Raw genomic sequence first — 26,274 nt, forward strand, 5'->3', positions numbered from 1 at the left:
ACCAAAATAAAAATGTCTGAGATGCCAGTAATTAGAGCAGTTACCTAAGACGTTGTTAAAAACCCATGCATACTCCTCAGGTCTGCTGAAGGAGCTATCTTCACCCCACTGAAGTGCCATTTCCACTGGGCTGTGCAGTCAGTCTCTCTTCCCAGATGTCTGCCCTGCAGAGGCAGCCTGAGATGGGGTATATCAGCTGTGTGAGGACCCTGTGCTGCTACAGCCAAGCTATTTCTGCTACCCATGCTGGTGCATTCAAAACTAATTTAGGTGTCTTGACACTGCATTGCAATCTCGTAACACCCTCTCCTGCAGTCTGATGACTATTTACTTATTTATACAAAAAGAACAGCTTTGGCAGGAAATGTTGGGAGAGCTTCACGGTAATGTAGATGACAGTTCTGGTATAAGGAGTGCTTCCCTTTGAGACAAATTTAGAGCATTGTCTTGAACCTCTCAGATTTAAAAAAGAAAAAAAAAAAGATTTGGCTACAAAGAATTGGCTCTAAGTAACTGGCTCTGTCAAAAACTGTTGAGTTGAAAATCCCTGATTGGCATTTCTTTTATGAGTTGCTATTGTTCTGTAGCAGGAGATATTCTGCTTTGGTGGAACATAAAGAGCCCTCAGTAGTGGAAGGGGAGAAAAAAACCACTAAGAATCAAACCTGGAGGAACAGCTACTTGCTGGTGCTAGGTGTTAAAGCCAAAGACATGTTGATAGAGCACATCAATGAAGATCAGCTGTATGAAATAAATGGACCAAAAAATAAATATTCCTCCCTCCTCCAGTTAGCTTCTATCCTAGAGATAGTGAAAATGTGTTAATCTTGCTAATTAGCCCTTTGAGACTGGGCTTGCAATTAGGGATTGAAAAAGTGTTGAGAAAATTAAATCTGGAGGAAAAATACGAGGTTTATAGAGGGAATTCATAATGGGAGTTGATAGCTCATGACCATGGCAAAATGGAAAGACCCTGTTTTAATAAGAGGAGATAAAAAATCAGGTCAGGTTAGCCTGTAGAGTTGTCTTCCTCAGCCACAAGAAAACTGTTTTTGCAGGCTTGCCGCTCATGTGATTTATTGGGTGATGAGTTGCAAGGTGGGGTTTGCTTGCTGAAGTAAGAGGGTGAGAAAACTGAGCTTTGCAGGGCTGAGTGAAAATGGCATAGTCCTCCCTCAAGTCTGGCTACTATGATCTCTGTAAAGCAGCATCACCGTCATCTGGAAATAAGACCAGCCCTCCTAGGCATAAATTCTAATAAGGAATTAATGTTCAGTGAACCTTATTTCAGTACTAATGAATTAATTGAAACAGTAACAAAGTTATAAACCTCGTAGTGAACAATGAACAAGGTTCAGGTCCTTGATCTTCTTTATACCTCTCTAGTGACAGGCTAAATAGAAACTTGATTTTTTTTTTTCATTGGTGCCCAGATTTCTTCAGCTTTGCTGACCTGTACGGGCAGAATGTTGATGATGTTGTAGATGTTGGGTCTGAGGAAAAGGGAAAATACCTGGTGTGCATGGTACAATTTGGAATAGCTCTGTTGTGCTTTCCATCAGCTGGCAGGCAGCATAAGGTTGGTGGAGTGTACTGGTGAGGACAGATGGTAGATGTGGAGGGCTGACTCCCGCTGTATAATGGACATGGAGCTAACGCAGCTTCTGCTGGTGAGAAATGCTCTGCTAAATGCATTGCAATTCTTGTCAGGTCTGCAAAAGCGTGGCTGAAAGGGAACTAGCGGATTTAACACATTGTATGTTCAGAGAGTCTTTGACAAGTGTGAGTGCCTCACACAAAGTAGCCTTTAACTGACAGGTACTGCTATGGATCAAAATACCTTGATGTAGTGAAAGGCACAGGGATTAAATAGTAAGTTTTCAATAAAGGACAGCCACAAACAAATGTAGGGCAGATGCTCTTCTCTAGTGTGTATAGGGACTGCATAGCAGCAATTGCATGTGACACGAGGGCTCGTTCTTTGTTACCTGGCATGGTGGAGACTGGATTATGAACCAGGTGAGAGCCAGGAAGGAGACAGCCTGCTGGCAAATGCACAGCGCTGCAGCTCTCCTGCTGCAGTGGGACTTCCCCATGCCTGGTGCACCCCTTTGGTGGGCCAGCCACCCGGGTCTGCTGTCTGGGACATTGAATGACACTGCAGCACTGAGCTGGGGGTGCCCTCTGTGGCATGGGAGTGGGAGATAGGGACTAAGGGGACTGGAAGGGGATTCTGTGAATCCCTTTGCTCATCTGTGCTTGGTAATGGCCTGGGAAAAGAGAAGGATAGCTTGGAACATAGCAGATTTCATGATTACATACAATAGATTGTAACATTAAATCCAGAGAAAGATTGTAAAGTTTCCAGCGGGAATTCATAATGTGAGTTGATGACCATGCTGTGGGAAGTTCCTTAAAGCTAAATACAAGGCAGTGCAAGTTGGAGGGAGCCCTTCACACTCCATGCTGTCAGTCAGCTTTGAATTAGCTGTAACCACTAAGGCAAATCTTGGATGTCAGAAACAGATTAGCAGGCACCCTGGGAGGCTCCTGCTTTGCAATTTCTATGCATCTGAGTAAGGGAGAGGAGGCAGAGGAATCGTGCAAAAGAAAAATATTGAGATGTATTTAGAGGCTTAGTTTCCTTCAGGCTAGGCTGTTGGCTCTGAGGTGAGCTTCCTCGTCGTGCAGTCCTGAATTTGGGGTTCCAAACACACCTACACATTTAAACATCAATACAAACAATAAATATATGTATTTTGATTGAATCCTAGTATTTCTAAACATCTACATAATTGCCTAATCTTCACTTTGTAAAATTTTAGGCAATGATGCTCTGTGAATATAATGCATGTTACAGAATGGATAGAGCATGAAGTCTACTGATGGTCTTACTGAGTATACACATTAGGCTGAATTAGGATCTTCAGCTAATGATTGCAAAGGCATCAGCAGCAGAAAACAGAGCTATTAGTTTGGTATACAAACACATTATGTAAGAAATCCATCTTTCTAATATGATATATACAAAGATTAAGAAATAATCTCATTGCTTAATAAGAAACGCAGTTCTCATGAAATAAATGTGATATGTACAATGTAACATAGGGAAGAAACTCCAAGAAAGAAGTTGTTATTTCAAAATATTTTTTAAATAAGCTCTATGTAGTTTTGTTTAATTAATACTTTTAACAGAAATTTTGTTATCCAGAATCTGTCTAGAATCTGTTTGCATTCAATTTTTTTATTTTTTTTTTATTTTCCAGTGGTCAACCCATTCCCAGAGTGGAGTATACAGCTGAAGAAATTAAGACATGGGGGGTGGTATTTAGGGAACTCAGTAAACTGTATCCCACCCATGCTTGTCGTGAATATTTAAAAAACTTTCCTCTGCTGACTAAGTACTGTGGATATAGAGAGGATAATGTGCCTCAGCTGGAAGATGTTTCTATTTTCCTTAAAGGTAAGATTCATATTTGATTTATCAATAGATAGTGTTTCATAAAAACACTTTTTTTCTGTTAGTGTGTAATACAAAGCACATTGAATGAAAAGGCTCCCAGTACTGTCAGCCAACTTTGGTTTAGGCTGGAGTATCATTCTGTGTTTGATGTTCTCCATGGGAGAGAATTTGCTGAGTGAAGACAGTTGTATGTATTTGCAGGTATGAAGCTGAGATGAATTAAACAACTAATCATGTATCACGTTGATGCTATCTTGCACAGGGAGAAAAGCCCTTCAGTATGATGAAAAGAAAGCTGAGTTAGTTCTGCTGTTGTGATTACCACAGGGTAGGTGTCCTGATGACCACAGCATGCATCCCCCAAACATACAGGCAGTTTAAAATAAATAAATAAATAAAATAATTGTCAAGATAACTGAATTCCAAGCGGAGAGCAGATTTTGCACGTTGATGTACAGCCTGAGGGATATGAGGCTCTTCTGAAAGCCCCAAACCTCATGAAGCTGGTCACTACATTTGGATGTTGAAAAAACTCAGTGGGACTCCATGGGTGATATGGTACTTCTTTCATGTTATTTTTAAGGGATCAGAGTGTTACACAGTAGAGTTTGAAAATACTCTGCTATCTTATCTGTAATGGAAATGTATCCTGTGTGGAAGGAGAAGCGGTAGACTGTTGTTTTTAACTCTAGAGGAAAAGCCGCCAAAGAATCCAGTTAAGATTTTCTCTTCTCCCCAGGGGTTCCTCCAGACACATATACTTATTCCTTAATCCTCTTGCTCAGGAGCTCAAGAATTAAAATATCACAAAGATATGTGTTCAGAAAAAATATTATGTGCTGTTAAGGGCTATGGAGGGGGAAGGAAGAAAAAAAAACACACCACCTATTTTGTCCCAAATGCGCATAGCAAACTTTTAACTACGAGTAATGTAACATTTATAATAGAAGGCTTACTTTCCCTTGTCCCTGTTTCATCCTTAACTCTTGTTTGTGAACACCTGCATTTACTAATAATGTACTTACTGGTCTTTGAATTTTGTTGTGTCCTTCTGGATCTGTCATGTACTGCGCTATGATTTCTAAGGAATGATGCTAAAGTCTAGAGGTTCTTTTTCCGTAACTGGAAACTCAAAGACTCGCACTTCTTTCAGAAATGTTTTCAGACTAAATAGAACAACAGTAATGTCTGCTGAAGAAAAACTTGAAGCAGTTTTTCTCCTGTAAATGCTTGGAAAGAATAAAGAATGAATTTGGGAGAGAAATGTCCTTTGCAAAGTTACAGAGTCTGAAATAACTCCCTACTGGGACTTACCTGATGAAGAAACACTTTCTTAAATATTCAAATGAGGACCTCAACTTTGAAAGGCAGTATTTTATCTGTAAAAATAAGGACAGGTTTGGTTTAATCCTGTTTTGCTTTGTTAGTTTTTAATACATTTACAGAAGTCATCCTCTGTTCTGGATACTTCTCTCCTGTTTTGCTACCAGATGTAAAAATCAGATGCTTTGTGATTTGAGAACGTCCCTTATGGTACCTTACCTTCTTTTCTATACAAAGTTATTTAAACAAACTTTGAAGTACCTCATGCTGTTTTCATAAAACATATGCTAGTAATGCAAAATAGTTCTTGTACTTAATAGGTGAAAATTATATATGGTGATCTTCAGCCAATATTCTCCATGTCATGCTTCTGGTAATTAACTGCAGGCCATTACCTGTCTTCAGAAATTGATGTAGTGATATATAATACGGTCTTTTATTATCTCCTTCACTTCAGAAAGGTCTGGCTTCACAGTGAGACCAGTTGCTGGATACCTCTCTCCCCGAGATTTTTTAGCTGGCTTAGCATACAGAGTCTTTCACTGTACTCAGTATATACGACATGGCTCAGATCCTCTCTACACACCAGAACCGTAAGTCGCTACATTTGCTTTAGCGATTGGAAAAAAAATGCTCACAGAATTTTTAAAAGACCCAATTGAAGTTGCCAAGGTTGAAAAGAGGAGGCTTACTGCAAATGTAGAAATGTAATTACACTGTCAATGACAAAACACTTCACTTAGGGGAATCAGAATTTAATTAGGAATTTTTTCATGGACTTTTTACAAGGGTCTTAAATAGCTGTGTTATTTAGCTGCTGGGTCAAAAATATCTACCTGAATTATTTTGCAGTGGAAAATATAAGTTTTCAACTAAATATTTTGAAAAAAAAAAGTCTACAATTTTCTGGTGGACAATTCAGGAAAGAAGTTTGAACGAAAAGCACCAAATCCCTTGAAAACAATCACTTTCAGAATTATAATTTGATCTTCTTGTATCCCCATTGATCTCTTTTGGGCCAGACTCCACAGCCAAACTTCATCTCTTGCCTGTGATACACCACCAGCAAGTCACGAGGCACAGTTCTCTCACCCAGTAAGGGTATTAGATATGAAGCCCTTTACAGAGAACATAATAGAAATGAGAGCCTTTAATTATGGCTTTCATGGGACAGCATTGTGGCTTTTCGAAAACAGAGTACTGTGAGTTTGGAGGAAATATTTTGGCATTTGATCTCTTGGTGAAAAATGGAGGGGGGAAAAAAGATCAAAGGGATTATAGCTCTTGTCTTGTATTATATATGTTGTGCTCTGTGCAGTAATAACAGAACAATTCATGTCAGGTAATATGGAGGTAGTTTCAACAAAGGCAGCTGCTGATCTTGTAAACCACAGGAATGGCATTTATGCAGTGAATCAGTTATCAGACAGCCACCACGAAACTACATCATTGTTTACTCAGCTTGTACTATTTTGGTGTATTTTATTTTCGCCAAAATTTACACAAAAGGTTCATGTATATGTATTCAGCTCCAGTTCTGTAAACATTTGGACCCATGCCTAACTTTGATTTCATGAATAGACTGCTGAAACCATGGAATAATATTTTTGGATATAAAAGGATTAATGGAACTGCACATTAACCTGGATTTATAAATGCTCTAACATTATTCTGACCGGAGTCAGCAGGTGGTGCTGTTATACGCGCATCTACCTACTCTTTTCCTCAGCATGTGAACAGGGCAAAGCATTTGCTAAAATGCTGTGAGGCTAGTTTTGTGTCCGTTTTCCATTGAGAAAGAGGTGGTAGTCACTGAAGGAATGCACTTGCTACCCAAATCTCTGCAATTAGAACTTTAATCTCTGCAAGTTTTAGGGAAATTACTACAATGTTAAGTCCTGAAAGAAAAGCTTGGATGTATGGTGCTAGATCTCTTCTGGTCTGAGAATATCTGTAGATATTTTAAAAAATAAAAATATATACCTAGGAAATACCAGGCTTTGCACCAATTATTTGCTCTCCTGTGGGAAGGCAATGTCTCAGTTTGCAACACATGCTGATACATAGCAGGTGAACAATGACATTATTAACTTAAAACTAGGAGTATATTTTTGTCTATTGGTAGGGGATTTAAATACATAACTCCAACAGGAACCAAGGAAGGAACATCTTTCAGAAAGCAATTAAGCATGCCTGTATTTTTACTGATGTTCTCTGGTTCATTGATTTGTATATTTGTGTCCTCTGTAGTCTCCAGGATGCTGCTTATGTTCAGAATTATGCAGCGTATCATGGCTGAGCTGTAGTAGTAACTGCAGCTACTTTCTGTAACCTTTCTGGTCATGGTGTCTGGGAAATCACTGTCTGGTAATACTAGTTCAATTAGAATTAATATTTTTGTTTTCTATTCAAGCTAAGCTTAAAAATTCAGATTTTGATCTTAACAACTCTAACTATGACTAACAGAGGAATGAAGTTGTCATGCCCTAATTATGCTACTTTCTTCCTGCAGGTCTGCTTGTTCAGAAACCACATAAATGAAATAATATGCACTGACTATGAGGAACTCTACTGTAAAATTTTGAAAATCCCTTTAAAATTGTATGTGATTTTTTCATAAAATAGAGCATAGAGTAGGTGTTACCAGAAATGTAGGAGTTGAATCCTGGCTTTGTTGAAATCAATGGCAAAACTAAACGGACTTGAGCAGGGACAGCTCTTCATCTTCCACAGCAGCCGCAATGGCCTGAGATCTGCTAGCTGATATATGGGGCCATAATGAGGTTTGCTGCAGGTCCATGGCTTGGTGAATGTTGCATTTCAGTGATATAAACCTGGTAAAAAGACTACTTTTGACTTCAGTGGGCTTTCCATCAGTTTTAACACCCAGGTTATAGAGCTAGATACAAATTAGAGAGTTCATTTGGTTTGATCTGTATCACTACTATATGCATTTTAAAACATTTCTTTCTGAGTTTCATTATGTTCCTACTACATTCACAGAGCTATATAGATTTCCTCTGCTCAGCTAACTAATTTAGTCCAAGAAAAATCTTTTGCTGTGAAAAGTGCATTATGAAAATCTTATTTTCTCTGAGCAATGTGTGTGAATAAATTAAAGGAACTTAATTATTTTCTGAATAAAACAAAACAAAAGAATCAAGACTTGGTAGTTAAGCAAAGAGTTATATTGTTTAGACTATCTATAAAGGACCAGACCGGCACAGAAATCTAAGGGACTCCAATGACAATCCCAAATGCTGGTTTGTGGTTCTGCCTGGAAGCTGTGGTATATTTTATTTTATTTTATTTTATTTTACTTTATTTTATTTTATTTTATTTTATTTTTGTGGTTGCTGTTCATACACTTTGTGTTTCAAGGTCACTTCTTTATAACTACCTATTCAAAATACTTTGCACAGTTTTAAAGGAAAAATCTACAAGCTAAAGGCATAAGAGAAATCTTTTCTGTCTTCTCATCCTCTTTTCCTTTCCAGGAGAGCCAAGTTAATAGGGCTGGCCTTTGTTCTCATTTTGTGTGCAAGGATGGAAGTGACACAAAGAGCCTGTGCCCCAGTGCTGATTGGGGAATAACACATCTTTGCTTACTTGTTTCTGGGAGCTGCAACTTCAGCACAGGAAAACAGGGATGTAGGCACTCACTCAGGAGCCAGTAGTAGTGATGCAGCTGTGGAAGCCTGCCTGGAGCCAAGGACACTTACCTGAAGCCAGGAGCTTGAAGCCAGTCCCACTCTTATCTTCTTTGCTTTTATCTGATCTACTGATATGAAGTCACCTTAAATATGTCTGGACCGGTGAAGTATTTAGCAATCAGTGTAGATTTCATTGAAGATGGGAGGTGGAGGTAGGGCTTTGGACTTGCAGAGAATGGGCTTTGTGGCCCTTTTCAGTATTGAAGGTGATGGTTAGAGGAGTCGGGTTCCTCCAGCGAATTGCTTGGTGCTGGGAGTTCTCTGGGTGCATCCATCAGACTGCAAACTCTATTTCCCTGCAGTCCTTTGTGTTGTACTGAGCTAAATCTTGCAGGAGATGACAAGAAATTGTTGTGACTGGAACTGAATTAATAAAGAAGGGTCATTAACCTTTGATGATTATCCACTCAAGTGATGCAAACCATCTCCTGAACAGAGAGTTGATACCATGCAGAGCAAGCCAATTTTTCATATCTGAGCTCCAATGAGGAAAGCTGGGCTATCTAAGCTACAGCTCCTATGGTAGGAAATGTTGATCTTGTAAGTCTCAGAGCATCGCCAATCGAAGGGGTGAGGAGATGATTAAAACAACAACAAAAAAAAAGCCTTCTTGCCAGCTGGTTTTGAATAAATACAAATAAGGAGAAGTTGTGAATTTCCCAGGCACTTGAAGGACATGCAGTGATGTAGGAACAAGGAAGGAAGATCTTAAAGGAAGGGCAAACTTTCCCAGGCAGTGGATGGGGTGGGGGAAGCAATTTTCCTTATGCAAGTCTGATGCTGTTCCTGACCACCTGTACGTATCAGAACTTCATCGAACACAGCATAACTATATTGGCACACAATAAATTTGAGCACTCAGTCTATATTGCTGCAACTGAATCTCCAGGTAACATCTGTGGAACATGTTTGTTGCATCGTGTGTCATGAGCATCCTCTTACCTCCACCCTTCTTTGGGAAATATGTATGTCTAGGAAAGAAGATAAGTGAGATTTGGAAATTCTTCTAGATGGTTGAGTGAATTACCTGAATGTGAGCTTGGCTCCAACTTCTCATGCGCACCTTCTGAGCTGTGCCTGTCTCACCAAAAAGTAGGAAGGTAGCACAAGCAAATGTTGGCAAGCATCTCTCAGTGAGGCCAGCTGGGCTGAGAAGAGGGACTTTCAAGTAACCTTATGATACTGGAACCATATTTGATCAGCTTTTGGTGAGGCAAACTAGGAATGCCAAAATGCTAACGTTCATTTGTATGCAGTCAGAAACCATTACCTACCTAGGCACAGTTGGCACAGGCTTCATGGTAAAGAGTAGTGAGTAAGAACGGGAGGCTTTAAATTATATAGAGGGTTGTTTTTCTGTTTATGATTTATCTGAAGTGTCAGGTTCTATGTCTTTTAGAACAAAAATAGTTTATAAAAGACAAATTGGATGATTTTGGATAGAAGGCAGAAAGCTTGATGTTTTCTCCCTGCCTTTAAAACATTTGTTTACAGCTTAAAAAAAAAAAGAGAAGTGTCTTTGAAGAGACAAAAGCAAAGGAAATGTCAGATCCGATTTTTAAAGTGAACTTTATTACCAACTCCATTATTTTCTGTGAACAAATGCACCAAAACTTTCAGAATTGTTTGAGAGCTTTTGTAGATGATGCATGTGCACTTTTGTTTGTTTGGTTAGGTTTTTTTTTAGACTTATATTTGTACTTTGTTGTGACTAATAATGCACTTACAGGTGTGGACAGTAGTTTTTTCTGAAACAAGACAAGTTCTCTGCTTTTTCTGGAATCTGCTTGGTGAGAACTGGACTTCATAATAAAAGCAACTTCTTAATTTCAGCAGGAAGTCACGGCAAAATGAAAACCACAAAGATATTTCTGTAAATACTGCCCTAAATTTCCTGTGGCAAGTAGCAAAATGTTTGGTTATGGAGCTGTACCCAGGTGTGGAAAGGGTAATGGAGAAGAAGAAAAGTGTAGGATTTTGAACTTGATTCATGTGGAGAGAATTGCCGAAAACTGTACGTATGAGACAAGTGGCTTTCCTCTGGGCAATTCGCTCTTCATGCAATTGAGACTGGAAGACAACAGTGATCGTGCCCTACCAGTCAGTCTGGAAATGATGGAGAAATCATGGAACAGGTGGTGTTAACCCAGTTAATAGAAGTAAACCTGTGTGTTTCTACAGAACCATACAGAGGGAAGAGGTAGCCTGTAAAAACATGCTTTGTGGTAAGACTTTTCAAGTAGAGGTCAGACCCATGTAAAATGGTTTATGTCAAATTCATTATGGAATTTATTTCTGTAATGACTCTCTTCTCATTTCTATTCCCCTAGGGATACGTGCCATGAACTCTTGGGACATGTGCCTCTACTTGCTGATCCAAAATTTGCCCAGTTTTCGCAAGAGATAGGACTCGCTTCACTGGGAGCATCTGATGAAGATGTTCAGAAATTAGCCACCGTGAGTCAGTTCATTATGTGGCATGCTCCCTCTTATCTGTCCTCCTTTTTGGTTGATGAAGTGACATGTATTGTCTTATGAGAGCTGACGGTGTTTTCAGATGACTATGATGTGACAATCACAGAGCTTTAGGTGTTTTTCCATTATTTTTAATAAGAGCAAAGCTGAACACATCTTTAAGTAGTCAGTTTTATTATTTATATGCAATAACCATCCAATTTCAAGGGCTAGCTGAGATGGATTTTGTCTGCTTTAAGGTGCTGAAAACAAGTAAGCAAGGTAATTTGCAAGAGGGGAGGGGGAGAAAACATTTTGGTGTGCGCTCTCAGCTCTACACAGTTAGTTCCTCCACAGGTGGCCACTTTGGCTCTTAGCACTGCTATTTCTGTACTCACTGATCAGTCTTGCAGATGTTCACTGTATTGTAGTGTGATAGATTTTGAGATGATTTTGGATCCTTGTTACTGCTCCTGTTGGAGAACATGTAGTTCCGAAGCCAAGGCTGTGCAGCAGTAGTTTTAGACTGAGGTCAAATGCCTCAGCCAGTAGCTGTGAGCTGGATTTTATGTTTCATCAAATGAGGCATGTTCCAAAAGAAAGTGAGAACAGAAGAGGCTGCATGTTAAAGATGTTAGGTGACCACCCAACTGGAACCTTCCTGCCTCTTGTGTGAGGGTTTGCACTGAAGGGCTATGTCAAGCTGCCAGGACTCTCTGCTCCTGCCCGCCTGTCAGCCCTACTGCAGTGCCATTTTTCAAATAGCTCACGTGCTGTCCTTTGCATCATTACATAGATTGGTGACCCCTGGGCTATACTGCTTGCTCAGCTCAGCTGTCCTGTTTTAACTTGCTGTGTGCAGCTTGCTTTTGTGTATTCTGTTAAAACCAATGCTGCAAATAATTTCATAAACATTATTGCATTAGAAAACAACTCAATATTTAAATATTTCATCTGATGAAAAATTCTGTGAGATCCAGCAGAAAAATTGGTTACCTTAAAACTTACCCAGTGTACTACTGCTTTCCTACATGAGAAGCACAGTGAGGATTTTCATGGTTGGAAGTAACTTGGATCCATTATTGAAAGCAGATTCAAAAAAGGCTCTGTTAAACTGTCATAGTTTTGATGCACTGGCTTAGCGCTGTCTTAGAGTCCCATCTACTGAGTCCCATCTACTGAAAAAGGAGTTTGTTTGTACCCTTTTTTCTTCTTTCTTCTGCAGCCCTCCAGATGAGGCCACCAAATTTATTTAATGGAAAAGCCTCACTCCCTAATTATACAGGTTTGATACCCTACTCCTGTCTGTTTCCTCTCACATGCTTCAGGATGTGTTCTTTGCTTTTCTAATGGCTGTCTACTGAGAAGAAACGGTTGTTCATATGGAGGACTCATGAAAGTTGTGTGTCTATATGCAAATTTGCTAGGAAGGGACTTGGTAGGAAGCAGACTTACCTTGTCATGACTTGCAGCCTCGAGAGAAACTAGCTAACTGGCTATTTCTGCGGGTATTTTGAGAAAAGTGGTGTATCCAAGTCTTTCACCCCTTAATAACTTTAGATGGCACAGGCCTGTTGCAGAGGACAAGGTTGAGACTAATCTGTTTGGGAGAGATATTAATCCAAAATGACCTCTGAATATTATATAAATGCTTTTACTTTCCCCCCTCCCAGAAATTCCCAGTTATGACTGACTTTGTCATCTGAACAATGAACTGCTCCTGAATCACAAAGCCAAAAATAAAAGAAGACAGCTGAGTCACTTTCCCTTATCACACTGAGAATTTGATATCTGAGTCAAAGTTGATTTCTCCTCCCATGCTGGAAATAGCTCTTTCAGGTGGAAGAGGCATTTAGAAAGAGCCTTATGGTAACTCAGGTGTTGTTATTTTTTGTAGAAGCACAATGAAGGGCTATACTCCCTGGGGGCAGGTGCTTGACAAATACAGAGACATTACTTGTCCTAAAATTTGCAATGTAAACAGAGTCAGTTTGAGAGCAAGTAGAAAGAATATCTCTCAGCAGAGAGGGTGAGGAGGCCAAGAAATGCATTTAGTTGTGCACCAAATGTCACCTGATGTGCTATTAACTGACTTTTGCAATATTCCGTCCCATTTCCATCCTAGATTTATATAAAAAAAAAAAAGCCAACAAAAACCAGCAAGCTGAAAAATGCCAGCCAAGAGTCTTAACACAAAAAAACAGCGCAGGTTCCAGCTAGGCAACTTCAAAGTAAATAGAGAAACAAATGAATGGAGGGAGAACATGCATATTAATGAGCTCGAAGCAATATGCTCAAGGCAAGCGTGCCATTATCATGACCTGTTTCAAAAGATAGTGACATTAACAGCTGAGCCCTTACCGGGAGGACAATGGCTTTAGGAAGAGAGGAAAACGCCTCTTAGGAATTCAGACCAGAAAGGGAAGAATTATTACAGGTGATTTGCTAATCTTCCGCTCCAGTCTGCTCTCAAAAGCCACCCTGTATCTGCCTTGATAGATCTGCTCTTTGTGTGCCATCAGTTCTGAGCTGCGAAGGAACGTGCCGATAGTTTTGTCCCTGCAGAGCTGACACGGTGGATGGGGAGCAAGCAGGGGTCTGGTCCCCGGGCAGACCAGAATGGTTTGCCAAATGGCAATTAGTCACCCCTGTGCAACCCCGCTGAGGGCACAGATTAGATGGGAGAGCTTGTGAAGGTGCTGGCCAGCTGCAGGGGAAGGCCAGCTGCAGGGGAAGAGGGCTGAAAAGGGAGGGATGTGAGTGTACCTCTGCCTCCTGCTTGGGTCTGGTAGTCAGGCTGGGGCAAGGGGGAAGAGATGGCTGCTGCTCCTTTTCAAAGTTAAGCACTCTTACCCTGAGAAATGGCATATTGAAAGAGCCAAAAGACCATCTTAGCAGTGTTTTTAGAGAGATAGTGTTCCCTTTGCAATGTTTTAGGGGAGTAAGAAAAAAAACAACACAGAAGTGAATGAGAGACAGATTACTGCAACAAGGCAAAATATTTCCACAATCCATTTTTTTGCTTGTCCTGTGGTACAAAACAGTTAGTAGTTGAGGAAATATAATATTGGCCATGTATGTCTGGGTACTAATTATGATCATCATAACTAATGTCTTGAGCTACTGTGTGTGACTTTGTAAAAAATGGTTTTGAGTTGATTTTTCAAGCGTGCTTGGTCTTTCTATTTTCACATAGTACTAATAAACAAAGACTGTCTTTTCTGCTTACCTATCAAACTATATGCTGGAGGGAGGACTTGGCATGAGGTGTTTCAACTAATTTATGTAATATATCATTTACAACACATTTAACAGCACATAATATAAGGTTCTGTCAGGAAAATTGTGCAAAAAATACACCTCGGTTTATATTTCAATATTATCTTGTAATTTGTGGACTTGGGAGCCTGAGAGCGGCTGTCTTTGTAAAGCTGCAAGCTGATAAGCAGGATTCTCTCTCTTGCTGATGGCAGGAATGACTCCCAACTCCTGCTGAGCTCTTTCAGCATAGCTCAGGTTGCCCTTTGCAAGGCAGTAAGTAGTGGACATGTATGTAAAATTGAGTGGGGATTCAGAAATTGGGACAAATTGGTGGTGATTCAGAAAAGAGGAGGTTAGGGCAGTATCTGTGGTTTGTATGCGGTTTATTGTGAAATCTTTCCATCCAAGAATTTGTCCATTATGGACTAATTAGCCCTAGTAAGTTTTTTTTTCTTTTTTTTTTTTCCCAATAATTTCTTACTGTAAGGTACGTTTAAACCTTCAGCTCTCCAAAACTGAAAAATTGTTGCCTTTTCATTTTTCTTAGCAATATTTTTCCCCAGTATTTTTGTAGCATGGGGCAGCAGAAATCAAGCAATTTCTCTTGGTTTTGCTAGTCTTTATGCAGAAAATCACAATAGTGAATTGCTTCCTAATTTGAAGGAATTGTGTGTGGTGAGGTCTTGCGAATACATTTCAAGGTTGTTATGAATCTGAATGTTTTACCTTGCCTGGATAATGACTGAGGCCAATGGTGTATTTCTGCTGATGACCTTAATTTATCTGTGTGTGAATCACATACAAAATATTTTAGTTACATATGCTGGGATAAAAAAAAAAAGTTCAGAACCTCCTATCTGGCAGAAGTCTATGGCAATTCATGTGAGCTTACTTGCCTGTCTTCCCTGAGGATCTCTGCTGTCTGGTTTTGTTGGCTTCATTCAAGTTCTTCTCCTACACTGAACAACTGGCACATGATTCAGGACAATTACACGTTATGTTTAGAATCATTCAGGTTGGAAAAGACCTCTAAGATCATCTAGTCCAACCTTTAACCTAGTACTAAAGTGTACCACTAAACCATGCTACTAAGTTGTACATTTACACATACCTTGAAGATCTCCAGGGATAGTCAGTCCACCACTTCCCTGGGCAGCTTGTTTGAATGCCGCACAACCCTTTCAGTACAGAAATTTCTCCTAATATCCAACCTAAACTTCCACTGGCACAAATTGAGGGCATTTCCCCTCGTCTTATCACTTGGTGCTTGGGACAGAAGTCCAATCCCCACCTTGCTGTAGATAAGGTCTCCCCTGAGCCTTCTTTTCCCTAGGCTGAACAACCCCAGTTCTCTCAGCTGATCCTCGTAAGACTTCTTTCCTGGACCCTTCACCTGAGGGGGAGATGACCAGAATGGAAGAAATGGGAGCATTGCAGATAAAGGCTGAGTTGCATTCGCTAACTTTGGGTAGATACAGCATTTGTGGTCATACTAGACAGCACAAACTGTTGTGATCTCTCATCTTCAAAACAACAGATTAGGTTTTCCAGAGGGGCTATCGATAGTGTTAGGCTGTAAGTACAACTTGTGAACTGGGTAACTGTCTTCCTCCGTGAATGAACAAATGGAGCAGAGAAGAAAACTATGAAAATACTTGAGATTTTGAACACTCCCACTGTGCATCTGGAAAATCAAGGTTTCTTGAATGTTTCTCATTTATACTTGCAAAATGATAGGCAGCAAACTAACCACTATGCTAGTCTGTGATCAGATCCCCTGCTGAAGCCGTTCTACCATATAAAAATAATTACGTATTGGCCAACCGAAACCTGCTATTATAGCCCAAGAGCTATGGCATTCACTGAGCATATTGAAGTTTAACATTCAATTCTCTACTTGGTCTTTTTTCCGTATCCCAAATGTATGCCATAATTGTGTGACGAATGCCAGGAGTGAGCAGAGTGAGTACCCTAAGTCCAATGGAGGCATAATGGAGTTTCTTGCAAAGGAGTTGCTTCCAGCTGCACCTGTAGTTAATTAAAGAGCTGCAGCATGAAGAGCTGGGTGTGATGAATATGATTTAAAAACTGCTTGAGTAAATTTTGACAGACTTATGGGAGACGTGAAACAACTCTGATTGGGGATGCATGTCACTTAGAGAAGATGAACCAATTCCCAGTGTAAAACCTGGGATTGTAAAGCTGAAATATATCTGAAGGAAAACTACACCTAGACGTTGTCCTGCCACACAGCATGAGACTGAAAATGTTGTCATCCATATTGTTCATCAGTTGAGAAGTATGAGAATATGGTGTGGGCTATGTCTGTTCCTGACTTTGACCAGGCGAAAACACCTATATGTGGATATGTTTGGAAATTGCTCAAATGTAAAATCTGAAGCTGATACAAAAACAGAAGACAGTGCTGATGAGACCTTGTGGTCTTAATCATTGCAAAGTCATACAGGTCTGTCTGAATCAGGAGAGAAGGCTGACGTACTGATGGATTACTCTCCTTTGATTGGTGAGGTGTTGCTGAGCCCACAGACTGCAGCTCTAAAAGCATGCCCTAATCTCAGGTTTTGCTCTCCATAATATTTTGAAGGAATTAATAACAGATAATAGTTTGACCCCAGATTTTAAGGGCTTATTTTAAGGACTAGTTGATAAACTAATTGAAACAATGATGTCAAGTCTGCATGTGTAATCAAATAGGTGATCAGAAAAGATAGTATAGGACGTTTATCACAGAACCAGATTAAAGGGGGAAAACTGTAGATTCCAGAGATCAATATTTAATATTTTAGAATACTGCAGTGTTTCCTTGCAGTGCATTTTCATTGTCATCACATCAGAGATTCATGGCACAAGAACAAAATCTCAGCAGCAATATCTAACTAGCTTTGTATCTCCAAAACAAATGGTTCTGTACTACATAAAAATAAGCTGGCACTCCAGAGAAGTTGCTACAGGGAGAATTTGAAGAGCTGATGAAACAGGAGCAACCCCTGTGTGTTTTCTGCAGGAATTGTGGCAGTCTGTTGAAGTCTTTGTTCTGGGTTTGGACAGCATTGCCAGGTTTGGGTCTGGAAGGACTGCTGTATCGGTCAGCCCATGTGGCCAGTGCCTTGTTCCCAAGGGCAGTCCTGAGCAGCTGCTTAGAAAGGGTAAGGAGGGGACAAGCATGCCTGATTCTTTTTGGATGTTTTCCAGCTTTCTGACACTCAGGGACTCTTAAGCCAAATGGGGTTTCTGTGCATTTAATTTTCTAGAATGGATATCTGTTCAGTGACAGCTGTCTGTATTTGAAGACATGTAGATTTTCAGTTCCCACAATACCTTCTGCAGAGAGCTCTGTGACTCAACTCTTCACTGTCTGGTGAACTATCTCCATCAGTTGTTTCTAACCTGATTCTTACTAGCTCTTTTGATGCCATATAGTTTTATATTTGAAGAGAGAGTCATCAAGTCATCCCTATACACTTTCTCAGTGCCATCATGACTCCACAGAATTGCATCATACTTTCCCTTAGTTGTCTCCTTATGTGCATTGAAAAGCAATAGTTTTAGTTATTTGTCATGTGGAAGATGCTCTGTAACTATGTGCATGCTATTTCTTCCCTGAACCTCTTCCACTCCTCTGGCTAGAACCGGAACAGAAAAGGAAGAGAGAGGGTATCTCAATCATCATGCTGGGCAACGGGGTAAATGAACAGTTCCAGCCCTAATGCCAGTTTTGCTTAAGAGCAGCACTACAGAGTTAAGCCAGTTTTGAGTGTTCTTGCTATAGAAATGAGAGCCCATATATTTTAAAGACCTTTTGTATGGCAGGAAAATGGACCTGGTAGCTGACATGGTTTGCTGCTTGGGGATGAGAGAAATGGGCTGCATCCAGGTGCAGGAGGGGAGTAGGAATCAGTGGATCCATCTCTATCAACTAGCATCACTATTCAAGCATGTGAGTTCCTACAGTTTCTGATCAGCAGAAGGTACAAAGGGGTGCTTCTGCTACTCCAGGTTCTGTGAGGGGATGGGAGAAATAATTTAGATGATGGAGAAATCATGTTGTCAGCCACAGCAACAGAGGTGGGGAGTAGGACCGCTGCTGTTGGAATTTATTTTTATTTTTTTGCTTTTGATTTGTAGAGGGTGGCATAAAATATTGGTTTGCAAAATATTTTATAAACAAACTTCCTGTTTTGTGTAGTTTCTAGGCTAGGTCACAGGATGGGCTACATCTGGAAATGGAACGTTTCATGCTTCGTATGGTGTTACTCAAAATTAAGAACAAGAAGGATAGTTCATCTGTTGTTATGAGGGTACACAGGATGAATCTGTCCTGCATTTTAGCAGTTGTTTGGGTGATTGACCTGCCTTTTGAAAGGATCTCAAGTTGCCCTACCAAGCAAAATTTTGTACCCGCAAGTAACTTGACATAATGTTGTTTAATAACATGTTTGTGTGTTTGTGTACTTGGGTCCTATCCTGTAAAGAGGAAGCTAGATGCAAGAGAGGACTAATTTGACTTAACTGGGAGCAGGGAAAGAATTAGAAATTGTTGTGGAAATAATATAACTCCTTTTAGACAGAATGCAGTTTATGAAGATCAAGCACTAAGCAGTTAGAAATGCTGAAGAGAAAGCCTCTAATAAAATAACAAACTATAGCCAGACACTGGATTTGTTTTTATTTCTTGTAGGATTATATTTCCAAAAGTGGTTAGACCATGATCTGCGAGGTTACTGAACTGCAAATGCAAATTTACATGCACACAAGTAATACATTTTGACACATAGGTTAACAAGAGAATGGTGCACATTTCACACAGCACTGGCTTGCTAATTACGTTTGTTTATTTTCAGAAGCAACTTCATTTTCATTAAGAAATTGCAGATTCTGCAATAGTAATCTCTGCTGGTACTTCAATAGCTCATACTGAATGTGTGCTCTGCTACTGCAGTGATGAAAGTGATCCTCAAAAAAACAGCTTGGGAAGAATTTGTAGAGTTTAAGAATGCACACGAATAGCAAAGGTCTTCAGTGCTGCATCCTGGTGAGATGGGTTGTGGAATAGATGGAAGCAATCTACGAATATTGATGGTGGTTTTTTTTTTCATTTTTTTTCTCTTTTGACCTAGAGTAGGAAATATATTAACAAAAGGGCATAAAGAGTGTTTTATACACAATATGAAATGAGGACAAATTGTTGCTTCCAATGAGCAGCAATTGCACAAGTGTTTTGGGTAATAACCACTAGCAAAGCACATAACTTATGGAATGAATATTTAAAGAAAATGGGGGGAAAAAAAAGCATTAGAGGAAAGAGGATTGCGGTGAAGTGAAGGAGTCCACCACATGGTAACTAATTTCAGATGTGTTTAGGTGTCACTTAGGACCGAGGGATTGTCTGTGCTGTGAGTGTCCAGATGGGAGAGTTAGTGTTACCCATGCTTTCTGTGGAGCCAGAGCAGCTGAGGAGTGCTGTGGAAAAAAGTTTGGGTGACTGCATGTGGGGCCGGCCCTACTGAGTCCTGTTAGGATCAGCCCCATGAATGCAGCTGCCTGGTTACCTGGCTAGGATCTGAATGCCGTTGGGGTGGGCCAGCTCCAGCTTCCCCTTGCTCAAGCATCTCAGCACTCTGCTGCAGTGCGGAGTGCAACCGTAGCTGCAGCCCTGCACACCCAGCCCTCCTCTCGAAGATTGGTGGGACCATCTGGAGAAGAAAGCCAGGAGATTCTGCTTTCAGGCAGAAATCAAAATAATTATGTGTAATGAGCAAAGTCCTCAAACCATACACTCGTCTTTTAGCTTGTCTGGAGTACTTCAGTAAAGGATTTTGCTTCCGGAAAGACACTGATACTTGTAGCTACTATCTATAACCCAAATACTATCATTTTATGGAAACAGTCTAAAAATTCATGTTTGTGCAGAGCTGAAAAGATCCCAATTTAATATTCACAACTGTGCTAATCTGAATTGTTTTAAATACAGGCTCGAGGACTAAGCATATCACATGTATTCAGTCTAGTTCTCTCAACAAGCATTTTCCTGAGTAGTTTCTTTGTGTGCTCAGAGAAAAGTAGGGAAGTAAGACAAAATATGTCTGTTACCCATAAAGAGCTAACTATGCCGAGGGCTCAATTACTTGGTGCTACAGCTTTTGAAGTGGTTCTTGTGCCCATTGTCATCTTTCTATCAAATGGCATCAGAGTGCTGCATAGAATATGATCTCATACATTTTTAATTCAGATATTTTTGGGTGATCTGACAATATTTTTGTAAGTATATCTTAATTACAGGACCAGTCCTGACACCTCAGAAAGCCGAGGATAGGTTTGCCATTGCTTTCAAAGAGTTAAGGCAGGGTTCAGCCCACAGACCTACATTTCCATGTAGGTCTCCCTGAAAGTCAATATGGTTGTACACATGGAAATGGAGGTAGGATTTGCCGTTGTAAAATTAACAGTTTTTGACAAGCAAAAGATTAATGTTATTCAGAATATGGGCTTCTGCAGGAAAAAAGTCAACTCCAGAGAGCACGTGGTTTTACAGTCATGCACATCTCTGTCAAAGGCAAGTGCAAGTGGTAGGGCATGCCTCAGACTCGCTTAGGTGCTTCTTAGGGCTAGTAGGCCTTTCAGTGTTATTGTATAAAGGGTTTTTGTTGATGATTTTGGGAAGTTAAAGCAAATACTCTAAACCTCAGTGTGCTGTTGAAGCCAAAGAGAAGTCTGCAGAAAAGGGCCTTGTATCTGATAATTTTGGTTGTTTTGGTTTGGTTCTAGCTGTGCCTGACAGTGCCGTAGGCAACGTGACCAGAGCAGCACCATGACAGTGCTGCTTCAGGCAGTTCCCTGCCCCAATCGGGCCATTTCTTTGGTTCAAGCCTGGTGTCATTTTTTTTTTTTCCTCAGACAAAGCATTAATTTTGACAAGATAATTTTACTTCGGTTTGTATCTGTAAGCTTTATATTTTCTGTATTTTGTGGAGAACTTTCTGCAGATCGTCATCGTGGCATTGATAAAATATGGTACCCACTAATAGCCCTAGATAAAACAGTTTGGATTTCTTTTAAAAGAAATGCTGGAAAGAGTGGGTGCTCCCAGGTTATCCTTTTTTTCCCATAAAACATATTGCTCTTTTTCTAAAGGTTTTTCTTCCCTTTCTTGAATCAGTAGGCCACAATTGTTACAAATGTATAATTTGACTGTATAAATAGTTAACATTATAGCTTACACCACATTCTACGTTTCTAGCATGTAAACACCTTTAGAGGATTAATTTTTCAACTCTCAAGAAACATATTAGCTTATGTCATTCGTCTGCAATGAATTCAGTACCTATATGAGAGCAGAAACCTTGCACAGGAGTGGAAGCCTGGTCATTAATGATTGTTTCAGTGACCTTTACGTTTGGTAAGTCACTTCTAGGCTTCTAGAGCTGCTGTAAACTGCCTGTGCTTTTGTCTGTACAGGGAAGATCTGCAATTTGTGCTCACAAATACTTGCTTAGTATACCTTTTTTCCACCTTGCTGAATGCATATTCATATAATTTGCTGTGTATTTACAGATTTCTGGCAGGTAACCCAGTGGTGACTCACTTGACTAATCTGTAGTTATGACAGATTCTTTTTACATGCCCTCGCAGCCTAAAATCAGTGAGAGACAAGGAGATACTCAACTGTACTTGAAAAAGATTTTGTTTGAGGCTGTGAAAGCTGTCTCCAGTTTGGATATATTTTTAGTGGCAAAATTAATAGATATTTAAAATTCCCTGAGCTACTTTTCTTCTTTGATCCATCTGTCAGCTTGACATGAATAGAACTTGCACTTGTGCTGATGCCTACTATTTTTTTATTTTTATTTTTTTTTGTGCAAGGCAGGTTAAGCAAATACATTAAGAGCCAGAAAAGCTTTTGGGAGTCCCCTTGCATTTATGTGTTTAAAAGAACATTGGGTTTAAATGCAGTGTTGCTGTTGGAAACTGTGATGTTTGAAAACAGATTTTAGCTATCTGGTTATTAAATCAGTTTTTAGTAAATAGACACAAGCGTTTATTTATTTTTAAGTTTAGAAAATTAGCGTGTGTGCTGTTATTTTTGGAATGAAGTCCTCTTTTTTTTCCCCTCTCCTTACAAATAAATGTTTAAGTGGATATGACTGCCAAGAAATAGTGCATTTTTTCCTTGAAATAAACATTTGAAAAATGCATTGGCCAGTTGTCACCATCTCTTCAGTGTGTTTCTGCACCCCCAATTCTAGAGCTTGCCCAATTTCTGAGATCTTTCCAGCTCTGGGAGACCGCTCTGCTTTCTGGAGATATTATTTCTCCTCGTTAGCAGATACATTAGGACTTCTGCTGTTGATCATGTACTTAAGAACCTCATATCCCTCCTGAGCTAAAATGTCATGGGAGGCACTCAGCAGGCTAGGAGAGTCTGCATCACTCCCTGCAGTGCAATTGCCATACACAGTAATTGGTCTGGCAATTAGGTGGGATTCAGCCTGCTCCAGGGAATGGCATCCTGAGAAACACATGTGCCTGGTGCCTTCCCCAGGGGAACGCCGAGGGTCTGTCTCTGGGCTGGCCAAGGATTGCTGTTAAAGAGGCCTTGCAGCCTGCAGTAACTCATTCTGACAGGGGACAGACATAGGGCAGTGATTCAATAAGCTCTCTGTTTATAAAATGAGGACTGCCCGGACTGTGATTTGTTGCTCCAGCTTTGCTTCTCATGAATCCGTGGATTTATCTTGCCAGTCTATCAAAAGCTTTTCTTAGGAAGAGTGGAAGAGGATCTGGTGCCAGTCTTCTCCTTATACAGTTTGCTTATAGCATTCTAGCATGCAAAAAAGGACAGATTATGCCTCCCCAGTCCAAAGAGGCTTTCTTGATGTTTCAGGGAGCATTACAACTTTACACCTTCTGTTCTGAGTCTCCTTCTGAGATTGCTTGCTGGGGGTGGAAGATGGTTCTTTTAGAGAGGGGGAAACGATGCTGGACCAGTGCTGAGGTCCACAGGTAAATGCAGGAAACTGTTCTTGAGGCCTGGGCTAGGCTTTTGCAGAGATGTTTGCCCTGAATGTCAGATGAAGAAGTGTATCTGAGATTGTTCTTGCCTCATCTCTGGAGGTTCTAAGCAATGCATTTCAGAACTGGGGCACCAGTACTTAGGTTGATGACTTCCCATAAAATGGGGATGTTGGCAGGTGAAGGACGTCTCAGTGACCTCTCGTACATGTATTTGTTCCAAATTCTGCACTTGCTTGGGTCATGCCAACGTGTCACTCAGTCCCTGGCACCTTTGCTAGAGGAGTCATACAGGCCTGGCTGCAGTATGAGCCAAGATGCTGATGGGGCACTTCCAGGGTGCCGGTCCTTGCCTGTAACAAAGCATAAAATTAGCAGTGTTCTTACTTTGCTTTTGTTAATGCAAAGTCCTCATTTGAAAGAACAGCAGCACAAGATCTGGAAAACAGGGATGTCAGAGCCTTAAAGACAGTCTCTGCTTGCAGCCCGTGAATCCCTGAAGATCCTGGTGGATCAGGTGTGTCTCATGAAGCAGTGCAGGCTGAAGACTATGGGTGGGCAGCAGTGACATATGTTGACCCAGCCTTTTTTTTAATTTTTTGGAAATTCAGAGAACCGTATTTCTTGGAGACCAGCAAACATGTTGAAAGACCTGATTGTGCCTCTTGAGCTAACTGCGTGAAAGGTCTCAACAGCTGAAATTTGAAGCAACAGCTTGAAAAAGAAAGGGGAAAATATTCATGTCAGCTACTGTAGGGAGCGCTGAACGTGAATTCACATTACATATTGTAAAATAAATTGGAAAGGGAATGGTTCATTATTGCACATCATTTGTTCTTAATAACTCCATATGAAATTAATAAAGCTTTGAAACTCTGGGTTTTAGAAGTTCTTCAAGATAAGAGTCAAATGAAAGGGAAGGAGAAATAGGAAGGGTAAAGCATTAGGGCTTCAATGCCTTATGTTTAACAAATGATCTAAGCAGCAGTTCATAGTTTCAATGGTTTCATCTCCTTAGCTAAATACTAAGCTTTAGCACTATTAGTTAATTACATTGGAGAAATTAGGAATTATTCTTCTGACAGTGTTAAGCAAGTTGAGGTGAGTGTGCTTTTGGCTGCCTTGACAGGAAACGTCAGACCGTGAATGTAGAAACTCTTTTTGCTCAAGCGTTGAGGTGCTTGGTTCTGCAGCTCTGAGTCTCCAAGGTTTTCGACTGAGATAAAATGAGAGAGGTGGACAAATATCTCAGCACAGAGCAAGCCTCAGTTCGGGTTATTTAGGAGTAATTCGCACATGGAGTGGGATATCCAATGGCTCCAGTTCTGTGGAAACTAGCTTCCTTTGGAGCAGCAGCAGTGGAAAGATCCCAGAAGCGCTTCACCCTCCATTCTCTTGGCCCTCTCTTCAGAGTAGCAGGAAGGTCTCCTATATCTGAGAATGGACAGCGGGACACATTCTCTCAAGAGACACAAAGGTGCTAGTAGGCCCTCCAGGTCTACAGATTTGCGTCTGCAGGTCGGCATCCGCCATATCCATTTTCTTACCTTGGGTGAGCTCTCTCGTGTTGGGTGGTATAGAGTTACCTCCTCACTGATGCCACCGGAGTGCTGTGTTGGTTGTGCTGCAGTTTCTGCTTTGCAAGCTCAGGATTATGATTTTATTTTGGTCACCATTATGAGATTTTCTCCAGAAACTCCTGAAAAAAGAAACGTGTTTCAAAGTATTCGCAAGGGGTTAAGACCCGCAATGCTAACTTTAGTGCATGCTTCCTCAAAAGGTGTCAAGCCACTGCATTAGAGGAATTTGCATGTAGTGATGCTGTGTGCTATGGCTGTCAACAGAAATGTGAAGGCTGGTGTGCTTCTAATCCAGAGTGCTCTAATGAGCATCACCACATCTACTCAAACTTCTGTTTATAAAAAGATTGTTCCAAACACCCACCCTTAGTGAAAGGTCTGAATGCAAAGCAGTCAGATGAGGGGAAAAAGGAGAATATTGTTAAATATACACACTTTGAAATCCCTGAAGGAAACCTTATTTCAGTGAGCCTAAGTACATTTCAAAGTGGCAGACTAAACAAAATACTTCAAGAAGGTAACTCTGAAAAATTAAACTTTGTTTTCTTATTTAGAAATGCTGTTGGTTGTGAATAGGGTCACTCCCTTTCCTGGAGGTAGATGAATCATCTATAATGAAAGACTTATCCATTGAATTTTTCTTCTTTTCTTCTTTTGATCTATTCACAAGCTCATCATGAGATTTATTTGTTGTTCAAAAATCTCCCTGCATTTTTATGTAACGCTGTTCCCACATGAATAGCTGTCAAATAGCTGGTATTCCTTGATGTTTGGATGCCAATGTTGGGCTGTACTGGCTAGTTGCCTGGGTTACCTGTGTTGTATCTGTCTGTTTCTTGTAGTGGAGCATTACTGACGCTACTCAACAGGCTGCAAATTTTGAATAATTCGGTCAAATGTGGAATGCTAGCTTTTTAAAAATATTATTATTGGTGGCTATTGATACCTTGGAGATTGCAAAAATAAGAATTCACAAATTTGTTTGTGCTAGCTCTGAATAAAGCAAGCAAGCAGAAACAAGTCACAGATGGCTTTGAATCAACATTTGCATTCAATCTGAGCAACTTTTACAAGGGGAAGAAAAAACCTGTATTTCCTTAATTCTTAGGATTAACTTCTAACAGGGATTTTTGATAGTCTTTCAGTTGTATGTAACTATCCTCTTACAAGATAATTACACCTATGTGAGAGATTTAATCTCTAGGTGAGTAATTTTAAAGCTAAAGCTAAAGGTCTTCCCTTCTAAAGAAAAAGGAATTAATCTTTGCAAATTATTGAATATATTACACGTGTTTAAATTAAGAGTAGTCCATTCAAATATCCTTTGAAATCATAAATCTACTAGAAAGAATGTAAAGATTTTTCCTTAAGGATATTTATTTGGCACTGGTCTTGTAAGTATTTACATACACTAGTATTTGTACTATCTTCATTGCAACTAATTAAATCT

At 40.1% G+C, this 26,274-nt stretch overlaps 1 protein-coding gene across 1 annotated transcript in view; it reads left to right on the plus strand.

Moving 5' to 3' along the window:
- Positions 1-26,274, plus strand: part of TPH2 (tryptophan hydroxylase 2) — a 54,651-nt gene that overhangs the window by 12,241 nt on the left and 16,136 nt on the right. The window contains exons 6-8 of the mRNA XM_080583080.1: positions 3,267-3,463; positions 5,244-5,379; positions 10,830-10,956. Coding sequence (XP_080439206.1) covers positions 3,267-3,463; positions 5,244-5,379; positions 10,830-10,956 — 460 coding nt within the window. The remainder of the gene's footprint in view (positions 1-3,266; positions 3,464-5,243; positions 5,380-10,829; positions 10,957-26,274) is intronic.

This window comes from Anser brachyrhynchus (genome assembly GCF_964034855.1).
Source record: "Anser brachyrhynchus genome assembly, chromosome: 1".
Classification (NCBI taxonomy): domain Eukaryota; kingdom Metazoa; phylum Chordata; class Aves; order Anseriformes; family Anatidae; genus Anser; species Anser brachyrhynchus.